The 21,607-nt window shown below is 39.3% G+C and overlaps 1 protein-coding gene across 10 annotated transcripts; it reads right to left on the bottom strand.

The window, feature by feature from the left end:
• Positions 1 to 981: 981 nt before the first annotated feature.
• ddx3xa (DEAD-box helicase 3 X-linked a) lies at positions 982 to 20,095 on the bottom strand (the record flags this gene model as incomplete). Of its 10 annotated transcripts, XM_079881365.1 has the most annotated exons (21): positions 19,730 to 20,095; positions 17,960 to 18,011; positions 17,738 to 17,785; positions 15,137 to 15,196; positions 14,682 to 14,774; positions 14,521 to 14,592; positions 11,541 to 11,717; positions 10,947 to 11,082; positions 10,125 to 10,238; positions 9,928 to 10,027; positions 9,689 to 9,824; positions 7,890 to 7,987; positions 7,670 to 7,768; positions 7,414 to 7,574; positions 7,159 to 7,303; positions 6,918 to 7,062; positions 4,658 to 4,839; positions 4,460 to 4,577; positions 4,223 to 4,376; positions 4,015 to 4,139; positions 982 to 3,626 (listed from the first exon to the last, which is right to left on the bottom strand). In XM_079881365.1, the coding sequence occupies exons 1-21, from the start codon at positions 19,772 to 19,774 to the stop codon at positions 3,535 to 3,537; spliced, it is 2,352 nt and encodes a 783-aa protein (XP_079737491.1). In that variant the 5' UTR covers positions 19,775 to 20,095. The 10 variants fall into 10 exon arrangements, with proteins under 10 accessions (XP_079737491.1, XP_079737494.1, XP_079737493.1 ...); XM_079881368.1 differs by lacking the exons at positions 14,521 to 14,592; positions 14,682 to 14,774 and having other exon boundaries at positions 15,137 to 15,193; XM_079881367.1 differs by lacking the exons at positions 14,521 to 14,592; positions 14,682 to 14,774 and having other exon boundaries at positions 7,670 to 7,771; positions 15,137 to 15,193.
• Positions 20,096 to 21,607: the final 1,512 nt, after the last annotated feature.

The following is a 21,607-nucleotide window of genomic DNA, read 5'->3' on the forward strand; positions in this document are numbered from 1 at the left end:
ACTGTGTAGTAATATTAGTCCTCTAAAATGTCCAAATTATTTATTTTTATAATTTTATAAATATTTGTAATAATTACCGTTAAAATGTATAATTAACATTGATTAAAATGCTAAATTTGGTATTACGAGGTGGACTTGAATAGGTTTTTACTTGGTCCCCAGTGCACAGGGCAATAGTGACACCAAAAGAAAAATATTCATGTGTCAAAGATCATGCTGTATTTTCAGGCTCAGAATCATGCTTGCACTCTGTCACTGACTACATACATTTAAAATAATGTAGGCCCTTTCTTACTGGTAAAATCAGACATTTGGCATTATCAGGACCCACATTCCCCTGCTGCATACATGTTTAGTCCACTGAAAAGACATGATCGCTTTATATGATGAACGGATTTAATTTAGGCTTATAGTCTGACAGGTTTGGAACGACATAAGGGTGAGTAATGACACTTTTCAAATTTTTGGGTGAACTATCCTTTTAAACAGGTCATCCCTGTACAGACTTCAGAAGGATCCCAGGAAACAAGTAGATGGTTTATTTCAATGGCATCCTGGATCATGTTTGTTCCGAGCATTTTTTTTTGTAAACGAGGCACAGTGTAATGACATGGATCGCACTTACCCGCGTGCAACAGCAAGTGGGTGTTGATACTGTTCCCTGTGCAATGACGTCAGCCAATCATATAACAGCAGCCGTTTACGGACAATCCTTAAAGGAGCCGCCTCTTAAAAACTGATCATTTCGGACCGAGGGTCAGATTGCTTCAACACTTGAAACATCAGGTACCAGCCACATAAGCATAACCAATGAGAGTAGAGGAAATAAGACAAGGGACACTAAGTAAAGGAGGAATTTTCTATTTGTAAACAAACTAGCATGAGCTAACTCCAATGAGTTCAAAATAAGAACAGCCATAACAATGTTCGACCCAATTTCTGCTACATCAAACACTTAAGAAACCATGCTTGATTTGTAAGGAATTTGCATCAGAAACTTTTATTTTGGTAAAATCATACAATAAACGCACAGCCGAGTCGTCTCATGCAGTGCAGAGCCTAGAAGCTACGACAAAGCAAATACTAAATCTAAGGAGCTCTGGTGTCCTCTCAGGGAGTGAACTATCCTCCTATTTGAATGAAGGGCCAATACACATTAAGACTTATTGCTAGTGTGGACACTTGCAGCTTCTCCTGAGTGGACTAATACCAGAGTCACCATATATGTAAATACAATAGAGATCAACCACGTGTTCAAGGTTGCCATGTGCCAGACATTGACAGAAACATAACTTCAACAGAACAAATGCCAATCTGTTGGACAGAAAAAAAAGCACACATTTGGAGAATCTGGACACTTTTCGCACTGATACTTTTTTTTTTCTTTTTCTTTTTTTTTTTTTACGACTTTTGATTCCAAACCTTGGCATGTTTTTTCACTGTTTCCAATTTTGAAAGCCAATTGGTAATTCCATAGCGACATGTTGCCGTTAGGCCTTTAACAGCTGTGGAATCTGACCGAGTACATTATGTCTGAAACATTAAAAAGCTCACGCTACCCCGAAATATAGAAATTTTTCACGCATACAGGTGACATTCAACATTCAAGTGCCAGTGTTTAGTTATTGTCTTTTGGTCAAGTTTCTTGAAACTTTCAAAGAATCACTTTGAGGCTTATAAAAATAAATATTTCTCAAAAAATGCTTAATAAATTACACAAAACTAGCAGCAAAAGTAGAATCTAGAAATCTGTGTGCAAATAGCTAAATTCCCCACTGCTGATCGCCCTGGTCCCAAATAAATCCTGGTAAATAGTGAGAACCCTTCCCCTTTTGTAAACAAGCTGTGTATCTCCACTCTCCTGACACAATATTTGGAAGCTTGAGGACATGCACTCAAGACACGTATATAAAACTCGAAATGTGCAATAAAAGAACTTTGTAAAACTTGATGGGCACAACGTACACGGGCCTAGACCTAACTAAAGTAGCACCATTCAACTTGAAGTTCTCAATACTGTCAGTGCATCTGATGAATTCATCAGTTAAAAAATAAAAAAAGAAAGTCAAGGCACAACTCACTTGAGAAGAATATCTATTGCACTTGCGATAAATGCCTTTTTCTCCTCCGCTCGACCGCTTCCTTCCTTTTCAAGAAAAGAAGCTGCTAACTGGCTCCTCAGCCAGTGGTTTAGTTCACAACTAACCAGATGAATTTCAGGAGCTGACAGCATTCACATACCTGGTGTCCAGTTCCCACAAAGAACCGTGGGACCAGACACAAGCTAAAATGGTGGCCTGCCTATCTGCACTTGCGTCAGGCCCAACGCAAACAAACTCCCGGTTAGGATCCGTCAATGCCTCAAAATGAACCCTCACGCTTCCTCTACCTACGAAAAAGGGAGCCATGCCTGCTGCACAGCTTGAAAAGAGGACGTTTGTATTAAAAGAAAGCCTGCAACAATTCATTAGTCTTCTCTCCTTGACCAAAAAACAAAACACTAGCATGCGTAGATGACCAAAGCGGTCATGTTCCAAAGGCACGGCCGCTTTGGTTCTGTGGTCAGTTTGTAGCCATTTGAACTTCTCTTTCAGGATGGCAGGCATTTTTTGTTTTGCTGACATTTGTAAAGAAACATTTTACCAAAAAACCTTAGAGTTTTTCAATAAAATCACATCTGCTTCTCTAAAATGTTTCGAGAAAAAAAAGAAAAGAAAAAAAAAGTAGTACTTAACAAAAAATGCTGCCCACTTAGAGTGGCTAGCATATGGTTCTTACTAGCTGCCATAACACTGTCAAGTCAATTAAAACAAGTGGATTAAGAAGTTCCTGCATTTTGAGTTTTCAAACACTGAGTGTTTCCAATATTTCGTCATGAATATCACAACTGGAATGGCCTTTTCAAGACAACCATATCCCTAAATAGGCGTCTCTCCAGGATAGAGTGAGCAAAACAAAAGTAAGTCAGACCGATTTGTCCCTTGTGACACAGTCGCTTCACAGAGCGGTTCAAACGTCTGCAAACGGTGCTTAACTTTGTGGCTTGTATTATTGGCTTCATGATATCAGTGATAATTTGAAGTTCAAATGGAAACAGCGACTCATCGAGTCACATTATCCCAGTAATTGCCAAGGTTTGATTAAGTACAAGCTTTCAAACGTCTTTACAGCAAAAAACTAAACAAAAATGAAGCTCTCGGCCAAGTTCACTCGAAATTAACAAAACTAAATTCCTGTCTATATTCAAAAAGGCACAGTACATTCACATACAAATGATCCTCTTTTTTTTCTGAAAAGATAAAGAAAAAGAAAAGAAAGAAAAAAAAGTCAAAAACCTAGGTGCTGTAATAGATCAAATACACAAGTGGGCATCCTTAATATTCTGCACCGGTTTTGCCACAGATCAACTCCCTTTAGAATGTGGGCAGAGAATCACAGCGTGTAATGTACCGAGTTCATAAAGCTACACAAGGGGTAGAGTCTGGCTATGATAACATGTGGTATCCGTTCGGCTCTAGTTTGGCAAACATATTTTTAGTTGCCCCACCAGTCCACCTGGGCAAAGCTTCCACCATAGTTTCCATAGTTGCCCCCGTAGCTGTCACCGCCGAAGCTCCCAAAGCCACCTAAAACAGACAATGATTTCAGGACTGCTTTCAATAATTCAATTATATAACAAATATCCCACATTAAAATGAACACTTTACATTAATAAACACTGTAGAAATACTGTCCATTGTTAGTTTGTTAGAGTTTATTTTTAATCTATTTATAAATAATAAAAGGTTAATGTATTACGCAAAGACGAGTTAATGAACAGTGACAAAATAATTCACTTTTAAAATAATTTAATCAATATAGAAGTAAATAATGTTTACAAAATTCATAAATGTTGTAAAAGATTTAATTGTTAGGCCATTCCTGATGCTTGAATCAATGTTAACTAAATAAACCTTTAAGTGTTGACTTGACAAACAGGATTAAATTTAGGCTTAAACTAAAAATTAAACTAACCCTTATTGCCTCCAAAACCTCTGTTCCCTCCATGGACACCAGCGTTGCGAGCACCACGGTTCCCGAAAGTGTTGCCGCCCCCAGGCATCTGGCGGTAATCCCTGGCCCCAAAGCCACCAGAGAACCTGGAGAAGAAGAGCAACATGTCATAAGCCTGGAAAATATACAAATCCATTTGGGAGATTTGGAAGGCTGGATGTTTCCGTACCTCTTGGGTCGTCCGCGGTTGGTGCTCTTGTGCTGGTGCTCGTAGGCTAGGTTCTCAAGCCAGGAAGGCACCTCCTGTTTGGCCTCCACCAGGATGTCCAGCAGATCCTTAGTGATGTTGCTGTTCTTATCATTGTAGAATGATGTGGCCAGCCCTGAAGATATATCAATAATTCAAACAGACGTTCTGGCAAAAATAAGATGCATGCAAGTTATTTCTATAAACAGCAAAACTCACCAAGGTTTCCCACACGGCCTGTACGACCAATGCGGTGGACGTATTCCTCAATGTCACTGGGCAAGTCAAAATTGATGACGTGTTTTACATTGGAGATGTCCAGGCCACGGGCAGCCACCTATCAAGACAAGAATACACTCACTCAAACAAGCGCAAGGAAAACCACAGGCTTCTGGTGAACTCACAGACTCTACTCACAGCAGTGGCAACCATGATTGGGCAACGCCCAGAACGGAACTGCTGGAGCGCTTCCTCACGATCACGCTGAGAGCGATCACCATGGATACTGGTGCAGGCATAACCCTCGTGGTACAGGAAGTCCTCAAGAGCATCTGCACCCTTCTTAGTTTCTACAAACACCAGTGTGAGAGAATCCTTGCCTGCAGGGTAATAAAAGCTTTGAATAAAAGCATCTGCAGAAGGCAGTAGTGTATGTGTGCGTTTGTGACCCTAATTTTCTGAATTCAATGCAATTTCAGCCAGTTTGTATCTCTACTGTAGTCAAGTTTTGGCATGACTCCCATTAGCACGTAAGAAAGAGATTGTAGAGCATTAAAAATGTCTCGCTGTGAGACTTCTTTCCCTCCCTTTAAGATTTATCAGATCTGGTCACTTAGATCTGCTAATTCAGGACTATTGTAAGTTCCCAGGACAAGACTAAAAAAATAGAGGTGATCGTGCCTTTTCTGTCATTGGCCCTAAACTATGGAATAGTCTCCCAGTTCATATCAGAAATGCCCCAACTTTATCTACTTTTAAGTCTACTCTTAAGACTCATTTATTTTATTTGGCGTTTAATATATCTTGACTTGTTTTATGATGTTACAGCTTGTGTTTTTTTTTGTACAGCACTCTGGTCAACTTCAGTTGTTTTTAAATTGTGCTTTATAAATACACATTGTATTGTATGTATTGTATTGCATACTAACCAAGCCTTCTGGCTCCAGTCCTTGCTTCGATAATGTTGGCATGGTAACAATGACCAACCAGACTTATCTAAAAGCACTGGTGTCTCAGTACTGTGTTGCTATGGATCTACATGGGCGCTTGACCAAGAGCCAGTCACTGAATCTAAAGGTTTACTAGCACAACAGAAAATCTTCATCTCTTCTGCAGCACTTAAGTCACTTCAAATAGAGACGTGGGGGGGGGGGATTCTTACCTGACTCTCCTATTCCACTCAACTAACAGTAATATTTCTAAAAATGTTCTGCAACAATACAATAAAATATGTACACCAACATATGCCATCTGTTCTCAAACAGAGCTTGACCAAGTCGGTTATTCTTACAACAAAGACCCGATGACATTGTAAAACCGTGAACAAGGAAAGGCATCTCACCTGTAGGGCTGGGTATTGGCAAGGGCCTCACGATACGATACATATCACGATACATGGGTCACGATACGATATATCACGATACGATACAATACAATACATATTGCGATATATTGCAATTTTTTTTTTTTTAAATCAAAAAATGTAACAAAAAAGAAAGAAATAGATGAATATACAACTTTTTATGTACCACCTGGGGTATTCTGGTATGTGTATCACATTATATTGATAACTCAGCAGACAAAAACTTAAATTCCAATTTATTCGCAAAGGTATTTGCATTGTGTCGAGTGTGTCTGCGTGCGCGAGCGACAGTGCGCGAGAGACGGAGTGTGTCTGCGCGCGAGAGAGACCGAGTGTGCCCCAGCATTAGTAGCCTAATTGGTACATAATATTATATACTATAAGAGGCATGGAAGTTCGATTAATGGACAGCAATAATCAGTACTACAAACGTCTTGTTTTGAACTATTGTTTATAATAATTTAATTGTTGTTTTTATTTATATTGTTGTCCATTAATCGAACGTCCATGCCTCTTATATAATATTTATATATTATTACTACATACATTCAATCTTATTTAATCCTCCATATGGAAGTTTATGTGCTCGAATTATTTATATTTATTAAACAATAGTTCAAAACAAGACGTTTGCACTGATTATTGTTGTCCATTAATCGAACTTCCATGCCTCTTATATAGTAATTATATTACTATGAATGTACCAGTCCAATACTAATGCTCGGACTCGGTCTCTCTCGCACGCAGACACCCTCGGTTTCTCTCGCACGCAGACACACTCGGTTTCTCTCGCGCGCGGATACACTCGGTCTCTCTCGAGCTCTGTTGCTCGCTCGCGCAGTTCGCTTCGCTTTTGTCCAGTCCGGCGCCTCATACAACTGGACAGTTGAGTGACAGTTGACAACTGTCGTGAGTCAGCGACAACTACAGCGGCGGAGGAGGTCGTTTGACGCACACAGAGGGATTTGATGAAAAATTATTATTATTTTTTTTTTTTAAATATCGATACTAGAGGTTGAAATATCGATACACTATCGTGAAAAAAAAATATCGCGATAGTTAGCTGTATCGATATTTTTGCACAGCCCTACTCACCTGTGGCATTGAGCAGGTCAAGGAGGAAGGAGCGCTTGTCATTCTCTTCCACCCAAACCACCTTCTGGGTGATGTTCTCTGAGGTGGAGCCCACGCGGCCCACAGCCAGGAAAATGTACTCCTCCAGAAAGTCACGGGCCAGAATCTATACATAAAAAGGTACAGATACAAAGAGTTCCTTATTAATATCGAGGTTCCTACTGAGTCTTGCAGGCAAGTGTCAAATTAAATGCATGCATACCTGGATCTCTTTCGGGAAGGTGGCACTGAACATCATGGTCTGACGAGCACCTTTTGGAGGCATGGTGTCCTGCTCCACGATACGTCTGATCTGGGGTTCGAAACCCATATCGAGCATTCTGTCTGCCTCATCCAACACCAGATATCTACACAAAACATATATCTAGTTATTTTTCAGAACCAAGATGTATTGGAGGTTAAAAACAACCTACAATCATTCCACTATAAGCCTAGATCCTTTCTGTGCTACACTTACTTGCAGTAGTCCATGCCAATCTTGCCTCGCTCCATCATGTCTACCAGACGACCAGGTGTCGCCACTAGCAGGTGACAGCCTCTTTCCAAATCACGGATCTGCTGGCCTATATCTGCGCCTCCGTATACTACACACGGACGCACTCGGGAGCGGTAAGCGAACTGCAGAAGATGAGAACAAAAATTGTTGAGAGACAAGCTTTAAATTGAACCAACATTTGTGAACCAGTAATTGGTTCTCTAGCAGCAAGATATACCTTTCTGGCCTCATCATAAATCTGAAGAGCAAGTTCTCTGGTTGGAGCCAGGACTAGAGAGATGGGAAACTGCTTACGACGGACGTACTTTCCATTCTCCTGCTTAAGGAGGACCAAATCAAAATGTATTAGTCACAGAAGCAGAACTTCTTTCCCCTCACAAGACTCTTTGCACAACTTTAGGCCAGTAAGGAGATGTTAAATGGATCTGTATAATAACCTGGGCACTGGCTTTGGTGGCCTGCAGTGCCTCTCCAGGTCCATCACTGTAGATCTGACTAAGAACAGGAAGCAGAAAGGCTGCAGTCTTCCCAGAGCCTGAGTGAAAGGAGCACGCGCGCACACACACACACAAAGCACACTTTAAAACAGCTGCAGACTGTGGTTTCATCCTGACAGGGCAGCTAAAGCCACACTTTGCACAACCTGGTCAACACTGCAGTTTATTCTGACCAAGCCCAGCCTGCTCAGAAAGGAAGTGCTCATCTAAGGGCAAGCTCACACTACAGAACTGTAAGACAACCTGAATTGCTGTGGTGCTCACACACACTACACAAGGTTTCTTGTCATCTGTCGTAGTCTTGTCATAGCAGCGTGCATACTAAACACAATGCTGACAAGATGCACAAACTACAAGACATTTGGTCAAGAAACAGTGGGAAAAAAAGTTCTGACATGTATTCACGAGAAATTCATGCAAGTGATAATGAGATTTTCTCATCTATACCATCTGCACTGTGATTGGCTGGATTAGTTCCACCATTGCATACACTACAAGATCATGTGACGATAATATCAAACAGGTTTGAAATATTGCAGCGTCTGTGACTGCTCGAGAAAGGCTCAGAACACGTCGTTGATCTGCTCATACTTAAAGGGTTAGTTCACCCAAAAATGAAAATTCTGTCAGTAATTACTCACACTCATGTTGTTCCAACCCCGTAAGACTTTCGTTCATCTTCGTAACACAAATGAAGATATTTTTGATGAAAACAGAGCTTTCTCACTCCTTCATAGCCTGCTATGTAATTTCATCTGCCGGCCCAGAAAGTTACTAAAGACATCGTTACAAGAGTCCAAGTGACTACAGTGGCTCAACTAAGTTTATCAAGCAACAAGAATACTTTTTGTGCACAAAAAAAAAAAAAAAAATAACGACGTTATTCAACAATCTCTTCCCTTCCTTGTCTTTCTCCTACGCTGTTGACGCAGTGTAAACAGTGCAGCGCTTCTGGGTTCTACGTAAGAAAATAGGCTCACCATTGGCCGATGCTGGTCATATGTGTGATGCTGGCCAATAGTGAGTCTCTGTCCTGAGTAAACTGAAGTAAATACTGACAGAATTTTCATTTTTGGGTGAACTAACCCTTTAACAAGCACCGATTTGGCCGCGATCCGGGGGTTGTCACAGACCTTAGAAATCTGTCTGCAATGGCAAAATCAAGCCAAAAGTCGTGTAGTTTGAGCTTGCCTTAACCCTCACGTAAAAGGGACCAATCCTAGAACGTAAATGTTGTTAGGTAAAAGTTTTAGAAGATGCGCAAGTTGACATGAGTGACTCAAATCAAAGCAATACAAATATTTAATGCTGTGGTGAGTAACTGCATTTGGCACTTTTTGGACTCTGAATGAATAATTAAATATTTTTCAAAAGTTCAATGACAAATCCATGAATGCAACTGTATACAGCGGCATGAACTTAGGCTCACACAATTTCTCATTATACTCATGTCAACCAGAAAAGTGTTCACTTAAACAATGGGTCAATGTTTACATTATGTAAATGACACAATGCAGTATCAGCAGTCTTTGCTGTTTCTGGCAAGTCCAGCTAAAGCTATTTGCATTGCCCAACGGTGCAAAACAAAAATAATAAAAAAGTAATGTCCTGTTTGCTTAGTTTTATTTTTTCATCACATAATTGCAAATATAGTTTGCAGTTACAGTTCAACTGGGATGCAATTTTAAACTATTTTCCCACAGCAGACTGACACGGTGGCCCACTGTCTAATGACCCACCTGTTTGTGCACAGGCCATCAGGTCCCTCTTGGCCTTGATGATGGGAATTGCATACTTTTGAACAGGAGTAGGGCGTGTGTAGCGGCTTAAGTTAATATTTCCCATTATGATCTCGCCCATGTCCACATCATGGAACTGAAAAGATAAACAGAAATGATCTAAAAACACATCATCTGCCAGTTTTAGTTGTTTTAGTTGGGCACTTGATTCTACAAGGCACTATAATTTTTAGGCTTACACTCTCAATGTGCCCAGGAGAGTTTGATCCAGTGGCCTCCACAGGAATGTCATCATACTTCTCAAAGTTAATCCCTGTGTTGCTCGCAGAGAACAGCTCACTGTTGTTCAAGGGGAGACAGAAGAGAAAACAATGGCTTAAATCACAATGACAGATGGACTCTCTCAGGAAACAAGACTTAGCAGTGGGCCACTTACTTTTCCAGACGATCGTTGGGGGGCATTGGCTTTGACCAGTCCTCTTCATCTCTGGACTCTTCAACCCAACGACTGTTCCCTCCAGTTCCTCCTCCAAAACCTCCACGCTCATACCTGCCAAGAATTGTTTTGTAATTAAAAACACTGCAGCACAGCATAAATCATGTAAAATTTAGTGCATTTATTACAAGATTTCTTCTGAGCACTTTGCATTAAAAAGCTTATTTTATCATCCAATTGCTTAAAAAAGTAACAGCCAATTAATAGAAGTGCATATCTCATAACTCAAACCACACAACTTGAGGCATCATTCACATCTGTAGCATGGGTGCAGCAATTTATGGTGACCTTTGTAGAAACGATGGGCGATAAAACACACAATAAACCGGTGGATTATTTTGGATCATCACCTCTATCGCAGTTACACTCATGTTACATAGCAGTGCTGTGCCATCATCAAAGTTTAGCATTTGCATGTGCAATTTGGCACTAGCACGCTGTCAAGCAAATGGTGTCAGTGCACACCCACACCCGAAGCGTGTGCACAGAGCTACATTTAGTTCTTTTTTGGCACTTTGAGCATAAATGTTCAAATGCAAACAAAAACATGGCAAAATGTCCATCTTGGAAAGGATACTCAAACGCAGTCCTTTATGTCTTAAGTAAAGCATTAACATTATGTCTTTATATCCCAACAGTTGGGAATTTGAGAACTTTTTACTTATATTAGTTAGGCTAGTATTAGTTTTAGCTGAGATACTGAAACTCGTGTCAGGAATGGCATCTAAAACAACCTTGTTACAGTACTGCATCTTTACTCACCTTCCTCTTGAGCCAGCTCCTCTATCATTGAAGAACGCAGACTTTCCTCTGTCAGAACGCCCACCAAAGCTAGTGTAGGCATCTCTGTTCACCACTGCGTTCCACCCTCCATCTTTGTTCTCATAAGTGCCATAACCTACAATTTCATCATGTTAGATGATTAAAATGTGTACAACTCGCAAGGGGCCACGGTTTTCAACTAAAACAGAAAACGTTAATTTGTATGACAACAGCGTTTTAGTGGCCTGAAAACACAAACCTTTGAAAACTGGTTTGAAAGTGCAAGTTTTTGAAAACGACACTTATCGCCTCAGTGTGAACTACAAAAACGTTAGTTTTTGAAAACGGTGGCCTCATGCGTGTGTGTATTACATGCTCAGTCTATAGGCACATAGTGTTTCTTTACAAAGTGACATCAACTCTGGCATGCATAACACAGCATTTTAGTCATTTTCACAGATCCATGTGAATGGGGATAGTTTTGACATCTGTACATGAAAAAGGAATCAACTTTTCAGTTTTAAAAACATTGTTGTCATGTAAACGTACCCTCAATCTCTCTTTTATCATTTATAAGACTTGTAAAACTCTCACCTGCATTATGCATTGGCTGGTTGAAGGAACCACCGTTCCTGTTTCCACGGAAGCTACCACGTCCTCCTCTGTCATTGCGAGGAAGTCCACGGGCAAAGTTTGCAGTACCATTTATACGACCATCATGGTACCCATTGACGAAACCATTGCTATGACCGCCATCCCATCCTGGAGAATCTATCAAAAAAAGTGACAGAGAACTTTTTTTAGTAGAGAACAGAGAACAGACTGTAAAAAAAGATGGACGACCCCCCTTCACTCTCATCCATTGGTGAAAAGTGAAGCCGCCAAAGTCCTAATATGGCGCTGACATCTTGCGCAAATTTGGGACCTGCTTCTGTGCAGTAGTGATCGCGGGACTCGAGTTTGCGCAGTAGTGAACCAGAAGTAAAGCCGCAATATCAAGGTCCCTCCCTCACTCCCGCAGAAACTGTTAGTACAAAGTTTACAGTGTGAAATTAAAGTTGAAGCTCCAATCTCCTCCCGAAAATCCCCAAAAAAGTCTGTTGGTGCCTTGGTGACTACTTCGTTTAAAGCTGTCAATCATGACGTCACATTCACATATTTATAGCATCAAATAACGAACTAAGATCAAATTTATAAAAAATGTTTTAAAAACGAACACTTAAGCTAAAATCAGCATGATAAAAACTACCTAAAATGACAGAAAACATCTTTGAAAAAAAAATGTATGTGAAGTGTAATTTGATTGTTTAGTTTCCATCACGTTCATTAGACTTCATGGGGAGGCGGGCTTTATGAGCTATACTGGGACCAGCCAAAGGGGGGCGATCGAGACGCTTTGGCTTCACTTTTCAGCACTTGTGCGGCACGCTTGGTAGAGAACATCAGGATTTTGAGGAAATGGCTCTAATTTATAGCTTAGCTCAACGCCAAGACTGGTTCTCAGTGATGGTTGAGTGAGTGGCAGATGTGAAAAAGCCAGTAAGCAATTTGCGCTTACTGCAGCAAATAGAACACTTCATGTCAGTTGAGCGAACCAGACAAACAGGATCATGGCACTTCTCAAAAAGAAAAAAAAAAGCAGCTCAAGAACACAGAGCACAATATGCATATTTGGGCAGAACTGGCACTCCTGGTGTTTACAAAACCATATGAATAAAAAATAAACCTGTTAGGACAACCTAGTGACACACCCAGCTATTCCTTTCTGAGAAAAATCCAGTTTAAGGAACAAAGAGCACACACACACTCTAAAAAACACATCATGTGACCTTTTATAATGCAATGTACTTTATCAAAAAAGGTTGTAAACACAAAAAGAAAAATATTACAAGCACTAGAGTCTATACGAATGAATCACCACATAAATGGGTGACCATTTTCTGTCCAGAAACCGGCAAAAGCAGGCCAAGCCATGATGTCACCGTCAAATGCTCTAATTTACCACAGCAATCAGCCCAGCTGAGAACACTGGCTGCGTCCTCATTTCCATCGGTGGCTGCAAGTGAAACACACACAGAAATTAGCCAGGACTGCGCACATGCATACACACTCTTCGTTACTCCAGTCTACAAAAACAGTCCAAAAACAAATCATTTGCACTTCTAACTGCCTCAGATGTGGTTATACTACACAACCAAACATCATTCAAAATTTACTTTACAAAGCTTTCAAAGACCGAATCACTGCTGAACTACTTGCTAATCAGGAAGCCAAGGAATAACGTCACACATCTGAGGAATCAACAAAAATAGCCTGTGTGTCAGGCAGTAAATGCAATAGAAGGCAAAGTAAACAACAAACAAACCCCTTAAGCAATTTTTTTTTTTTTGCCTATATAGTCTTGCAATAAATATAAATGGGGGGGGGGGGGAATCAGAATAGAACAGGGTGTTTCTTGGCAAGTATGAAACCTAACAATTGACGTGGCAGCAGTGAAACATGTCAAAGCTCATATCAGTTGATCTTGAGCTAATTGGAGTGAACAAATTTAGTTTAGTTAAGAGATGTTAACATTAGCATCACTTTAGCCCCGTTCACACCGCCTGCGACTTTGTCGCTGTATGTCGCTAGTCTCTGACTGCGAATTGCTTGTGGCCGTTCGTAGTGCTGTCGCTCAGCACGTCTGCCCATATCTATACAAAATACCATCACAAGTGATATACAACTTTTCAGTTTAATTTGACTAGGAAATAGGCTCAAAAGAATTAAAAGTAACAGTATGCTGTTGGGAGAGTGTTTTTATATTACCACAGCAGTGTTCAGTGGATTAAATCATTTACTAGATTAACGATCATTCAACAAATTAAACTCACTCATACTGTCATAAATTACAAAAACGTCATTGGAATGACAAATAATCAATTTTCTTGCCCCTAATAGTCAACATAATGCAAGAGAAACTGTAAAATGAACTGCAGCAGTGCTAAACTTGCATCATAAAACTACAACACTCGAACTATAAATGTATGAATTAAACTCACTGAGACTGTCGACAGTTTCTTTTTCTTGCATTTTTTTAATTATATCCATGTATGTGGTTAGTTAGTCAAATCATATAAAACAGTGAAATCGCCCTCGAACTCTTCTGTCTTGCCTGCACTGCACTTGAGACGGTGACGTGAGCTCCACTGAAAGTCTTTTCCTATTGGTTGTCGCTCGCGAAAACTTCTCATTTGCATAAAGTTGCTTTTTTTTTTTTTTACTTTTGTTGCGTCTCGTGTCGCTTGACGCGCCCACATTCTGTCGCCAATGGTCACTGTCGCTCGTGTCGCCGGAAGTCGCCAGCACACCATTGAAATGAATGGGATCGTGTCGCTTTGTCTCTGCGTGTCGCTGGCGGTGTGAACGGGCTTTAGTATTTAAATAGAATGGCCACACGATTAAGCATGTTATTGACATGTAGCATCAGAACACATCTCGAGAAAAGATTTCAGTCTCAGAGTCTAGTTAAGTGCAGATGACACAGAGGGCAGAACAGAGGGACGATGCACATGTCACATGCACAGAAATATACCACATCTGTCTGGCCAGCCACTAGTGTAGGCGAGATAAAACAAGAGCTCCTGGGACGGATATCTCTGGGAACCTAAGCAGAGGCACAGGGCACTTAAAAGACAACAATTCCTTCACAAAGGGAGGAAAGCAAGAGCAAATCAGGTTGTTTTGAACAGTTACCGGTCCTAAAGTCATTCCATCCAGTTGGATAGTTATGCCTGTAGCTTTGGTTTCCCTCAGGATGCCAACTCTGAGTATACTGTTTGGGAGAAACTTCAGGAACAGTTTCACATTGTCAGAAGATGCCAAAATAATTACAAGCATTCAAAGGAGTGTGTGCGCACTATCGCATACAAGCCTCTTTCCTATTTGTTCAGAGTCAATTTGAACAGAAGAAAGAGGAATGCAAGCAAATGCTGCGGCTGGATAATCACAGGGAGCAGTGAGACAAAGCGATCAAAGCTTTGCAGACTCAAAAACATCTCCTTCAGTTTCAAAAAGTGTGAGGTTCACTCAACACTCTGAGAACTGGTTTTAAATGGCTGCCCTCAAAGTACTGGCTCTGAAGTCATAAAATTAATTTTTCATGCATCTTGGAAGCAAAGCACCTTCAGCAGAACCTGACCAAGACTTACAGCTCTGTACTGGTGCCACTGAATAACCGCTCTGTCTACCAGAGGAATAAGCATTTCCTGCTGTGAAAAAACAAAAATGAAGTCAAAGTGTAGAAAGAAACTCAACAACCGATTATAAAACATTGATTTTAAGATATAAGAGGATCTACAAATCATTCTTTAAAGTGATGAAATGGAGAGTGGCTCGTGTCAATTGGAATGAGAAAATTATACTCTAAAATGATTTATGTAAAAGAAAGGCTCAAAAAACTTTTTGAATAGAGTCCCAAAAAATATTACAGTGATACTAACAATAGGGATGCTCCGATCAGGATTTTTGCAGCCGATACCGACTCCCGATTCTTGTCATCATGATTGGCCGATATAGATTATTTAAGCTTTATATAAGTAATATGTAAGCTCTCTGTTGGCTGTCACTTTAAACCCCTTATACCCTTAAGGAATTTTTAATGATTTTACATGATTTTGAAGTAATGGCTTACTTTTAGTTACTCTACAAAAAAAAAAAAAAAAAAAAAAGGCATCATAAAGTACATGGTCTCATTTGATAGAAAACCTTCCAAATTTTGAAGAAAATAGATTGATCATAGAAAACACCAGAAAAAGTTATGCAATTTATGGAGTTATTTTATTATTATTCATGCTTGACATAATGATGATCTTCCAACACTGTGTGCTCCTATTCTGTGGCGCATGATAAATCAAGACCTGTCGATCTGAGCGATCAATCCGATACAAGTGCGCTCCAGCTGTAAAACAATGTACGATTGGTCTCAACATATCGTCAGAGAATGTCTAATAAGGAGAGAAGTTCCACTCTCAGTAAACTTCCGGCTTCTGAAATGGTTGCAGTTCCACTCTGATTCCATATGAGGGCGCTCACAGGAAGAGTGCAGAATGAATGGAGGTCAATGGCGCTATACCCATCAAAATCCACTTTTAATTTGTCTAGTAATTTGAATATTGTATTCGAAAGGAGATGCAAAGAAATTACACATTGCTGGGTGTTCGATTTTTTAGAGTCACTTATTTGCTTTAAAAAGTCTTTTAAAGTGTCAATGACGTCATATACATGTACGACCAGAGATACTGCTTTACGGCAATCCTTCAGTCACTTTGGTGCTTTCGCGCTCTGCACTTTCTTTTCTCTCGAGGCATCGACAACACAGCTGACACAGGTAAATACACGTGCTAGAAGAGTTTTTGTTTTGTTTGTTTCTGGTCCCGCTTCGGATGCCACGATGCCATCAAGCGGTATCTCTGGTCGTAATCAGAGTTCATTAGCAGAATGCTAGTGTGTTATGGGCAACAACAACTCAACCTGTAAGAAATCGAAAGGACATAAGTACTCGTTCATTCAACTTTCGACCTATAACCCATGTTGAACTTGCAAAACCTACAGTCGAATCTGAGATTACTCAACGGCAATCGGGTGAATGAGACAAATTTAGCCGTCTAGCCCCATAGACTCCCATTCATTTTGCACTCATGGGCGATCGCCCCCAGTGGAACTCTGGTGGAACTACAACCAAAATTCAGTACAATAGGACTAAAAGGGAGTGGGCAGGCTCTCCGTAGACGAGCTCTGATATCGTCCATCCAGAGATCCAGATTCCATTGGTTGAACTTTCATATGACGTTGGAAAACACTGCGGCCGATCGATCTGGGGTGCGTTTCCCGAAAGCATCGTTGGCCAACTATGGTCGCAAGTTCCGTCGTTACCAATAGAGTTCAATGGACATTGCGATGAACTTGCGACCATAGTTGGCCAACGATGCTTTCGGGAAACGCACCCCTGAGCATCCCTAACTAACCAGCTGAAGCACCAATCGACCGGCAAGGGACCGGAATCGGCTGATTTTCCACATGATCAGCACAGACCGGTCCGGCCGGTTTGCCTCACGTCTTTCCGAATCCGAGCCGGTCCATTTTGTTGAACATAGGACAAAGAAAAATCACTCTCTGATCTTGACTGAATCACTTTTGTAACTAATTGTAAGCATTTATCTGCATTTAATTTTTACAATGAAGACTATCCAGTGTTATTTTACACTTGATTACTTTAATTTCTCAATTATTCCAAACCTGAATATACTGTTTACCCACCTGAAAAACTCTCTCTATTCTATTGCATTTATCTGTGCTGTTGATTGAAATTTGTTTATTTGTTCTTATTCTATTACTGTCTTTTTACTTTTTTTTTTTATGAAAATAAAATTTTGCATGGAAGTAAAGTAGATTTTTGTTCATACATGCGGTCAATTATAGTTCTTTGAAAAAAATCTGAATCTGCAAAAATTGGTATTGGTAGGTCACACTTATAATTTCTTTTTAATATTTTTTTATCAGAATCGGCCAAGAAAATTGCAATTGGTGCATCTCTAGTGTTTTTGTTTGTCAAAAATTATTTTCACATGACAGGAGTTGTGAATCAGACATTTAAGAAAAACTAAAGCACCCACAAAATATTAATAAAAAGCAACTCAAAAGGCCAAACCTCTTTATAAATTTATACTCACAAATATTTGCCAAACAGACATGTATCTGCAAACATTTAATAAAACAACCCACTGTATGTAAAGTAAACAAGCAGAACATACCATTTTGTGATACGTCTTTGTTTCTCAAATGAGGAGGAATGTAACGCCCTGAAAGACAAAAGACATTCACTTATTTATCAATGAAAGTTCAGGAACACTAGGGAAATAAATTGTACAAATACAAAAAATAGAGGAGAACAACTATGAGAAGGCTGTTTGTGCTTTTCACAAGCATTCAATCTAAATGTTGTAAAAGCACTGAATGGGATAAAACACACTTACGACCAGTGCCAACACCCTGTCCATCAGCGGAGTTCAAGTCTAAGACAGCAAGCTAAAAGACAGAAAAAGCAGAGGGCCATGTCAACCCATGTAAACAGTACTGAGCATAAGAGTTTCAATTCAAATGAGAGAACGTGGAATTGTCTAGGTTGACAACCTGTATGACTTTTTCCCTCCATGGAACAAAAGGACATGTTAGGCCTCAATCACCTTTCACTTTCAGTGCATCTTTTTTCCATGCAATGAAAGTAAAACAACATCCACTTAGCATCTCCTTTTTTGTCCACAAGAAAGCCAAATAAGTTTAGAATAACATCTGGGTAGAGTAAATGATGACAGTTGTGACCACTGACATGCCTTGCAACTGTGCATGAATTGAGACTGAGCAATCTTAACAAAAAAAACAATTTACATGTACCAATTTTTTTTTTGTCTATTATATAAAAGTTTTACATGAAACTTTTAAAGGAATAGTTAGTTCACCCAAAAATGAAAATTCTGTCATCATTTTCTCACCCTTATATTGTCCCAAACCTGTGTGAGTTTACTTCTGATGAACACAAAAGATGATATTATGAAGAATGTTGGTAAACATACAGTTGATGGACCCCATTGACTGATATGGTATTTTTTCTCCAACTATGGAAGTCAGTGAGGTCCATCAACTGTCTGGTTGCCAACATGCTTCACAATGTCTTATTTTGTGTTCAGCAGAAGAGAGAAACTCATACAGGTTTGGGACAACATGAGGGTGAATAAATGATGACAATTTTCTTTTTTGGGTGAACTATCCCTTTAAGAGCTTTGACAAACATCATCTTTCAGAGGGGTAAAGCGTATTTAAACGGCCCTGGTCACGTGACTGTTTACATCAGCCATATAAAAATGTCACATGAAATCAAAACAGTCTGCGCGGTCATTTATAGTGGTCCACTGAAATAAGAGAAAACCAACTAAATTCTTTTAGACACTTTAAACTAATTTTCGACCACAAACGTAGCCGCTGGGATTAGATTGGTTAATCAAATTTCAAAAGCGCCTGCCACAAATGTTTGGCAAGCCGTCACGGCCCTAGTCAAGCCTAAAGCCTATGATCATTATACCAGGAATGAGTCTCTTTGAATTGGTCATAGTGGAAGATAAAGAAATTGATAAACAGATAAAACATGCACAATCATCATCAGCCTGTTCCATGTAAAAATTATTCGATCGTATACAATTTAAAGGTTGCATGGTAACGTTACAACAGGCCGCAGACTGAAATTTCCGATAGATTTGCCTCTCCATGAGTTAGTTTAACAAAAAACTAAGTTACTTGTAAGAAGACGAACTATTTTAACGCTTTTACATAACCTGATAGAAACTGTAACGATGACAATTTAAAAAAAGTTTAATACTGATGTTGATTCTAGTATGCCGGCTGCCGAAACCTAAACTAAACAGATAAACAGGAAAAGGCGTCGGCTGTGTTTTAAACAACACTTTAAACTCTAAATGTGGACATGAGAAATGACTCAGTCTAAACATATCTTAAACTGTAGCAGCTATATCTTTAATTGAAGAAAACAATTATAACACGAGGAACTGCGACTGTCTCAACATCTAGCACTGAGGTGCCTTCTTTGACAGCATTTCTGAGGCAACGCAATGCTAGGAGTGCTGTCTAGGAAGGCAGCTCACTAGGTTTTGAGACATAGCCTGCTTGTCAAAGCCAACCGATCAAAGCGATTACAAAGCTCACACATATTTAAACACATATTCATAGCCTACCTGCTGATCTAGACCGTGTGAACCGTCGACGACCACATGACTCATAACTAAAGAGAATAAGTGAGGATTCCTCCTTTATTTCTGAGAAGCCGTTTCTTTGTTGTCTAAAGGATTTCAGCCAAGTCTCCTTTTATAACGACGTCACTTGTTCTTTTGTAGTCCTGTCCTTCTCCGAGGGCTTTCTGTGCCAAGACCACCGTGGGGAAAAAGAAGGAAACGTTTACGTGTAAGTTATCCTCCCTAAGGGCTTGTATTGAAAAAAAAAACGCAATTTGAAGTTTCTTTCAGGATTACCCTGTAATCTGCCCGCTGTGCTGATGGCAGCCCAGTGTGTGCTGTGGCTGTTGGCTTTAGGCTAAATGCCATTGGATCAGCGAATGCAGGAAAGACGTCACAGCGGCCGAAATATCGCGAGATGTTAGACGTCTCTTGGCACGCCGTGTTGGAAAAAACAAAAAACGTATTATTATTTATTAATGCTCGAGCTTTGACAATATTTCACTTTGTACTTCTATATAAAAATGTAAATGAATAATTAATATTCTCATTCATATATACAGAATATATAAATCCTTTATGGGCTTTTCTACTACTTCTGGCTGACACTTTTATATCCCAGTTTTATAACCTTTTCATCATCATGCATTTATTATTCATTTCTGCTACTTTTCAAATGCATTCTATATATAGATCACGCTAAATATATCTCTTGAACAGGTTAATTTCAAGCAATATATATATATATATATATATATATATATATATATATATATACATATATATATATATATATATATATATATATATATATATATATATATATATATATTTCAAATTATGCAAAGATGTGAGGAACATTATTTGTGTGTATTTAGGATACATAAAATGCTTTATTTTAAATTATTAAGTTAATTGAGTCTGTGTTCAATGAAACGAGATTTAACTAAATATACAATAGCATAGTTTTAAACAATAGACAACCATTTTAGCCATTTTTTTCCAATGCAGAATATATCAATCCTTTTATGGTTATTGATTCAACTTCTGCCACTTCTGTGATACATAAAATGCTATCTATTAAATTCTGTAGATAAAAGACTACATAATTAATGAAAGACAAAATATACAACAGCATAGGCCAGATATTGATCCGATGCTGCCTCCTTATGGTATTAAGCCTATAAAAACTATAAGCACAACATTTTAGAGGCAACTGCGTCGCTTTTTTTGCCAGAGTAAGATACTGTAAAAGAGTTTAAATCAAAAGTGAGTCGCAACTTCTCGCAAGACCGTGTTGAGTGGTCCGTGTAGTGTGCAGTCAAAGAAACAACATTAATGTTGGGACTTTTACTTTAAAAGACATGAGTGAAAGCTGTTGACTCTTCTGTCAGACGCAAAACGCGTTGACCTGATTCAGTATCTGCTTATGTTGTCAGGCTATAATGTAATGTCAGTGACATTATTTGAACGTTATTTTCGTAAATTGTTACAAAATAAAAAGTCTCTTGTCCTGTCAGACATTATACCATACTGTGCTCACCTCGTAGCACACTCTTCGCACGTGTAAATGCAGAGGCGCGTGCTGTATCACTTCACTTGATGCATTAAAAATAAATTACGAGCATGCAATGGCGTAGTTACGTTGACAATTAGTAAGTCATGAAATTAACAAAAAATGGCAATAAATTACGTAATTTGTACTTCATCTGTTAGCTTGAAAGGATTTGCAAGTTCATGTAAGTATTGTGTATTTACCATGGTAACAAATTACCACTTAATTTTCACTTTGTGTTATTTTGTGTATTTTTAAATGTACTCACATAGTATTAAAAGCTTGGGACGGCTACCTTATACTGTTTATTTATCAGTATTGGTAAT

This window comes from Squalius cephalus, assembly GCF_949319135.1.
Source record: "Squalius cephalus genome assembly, chromosome: 9".
Classification (NCBI taxonomy): domain Eukaryota; kingdom Metazoa; phylum Chordata; class Actinopteri; order Cypriniformes; family Leuciscidae; genus Squalius; species Squalius cephalus.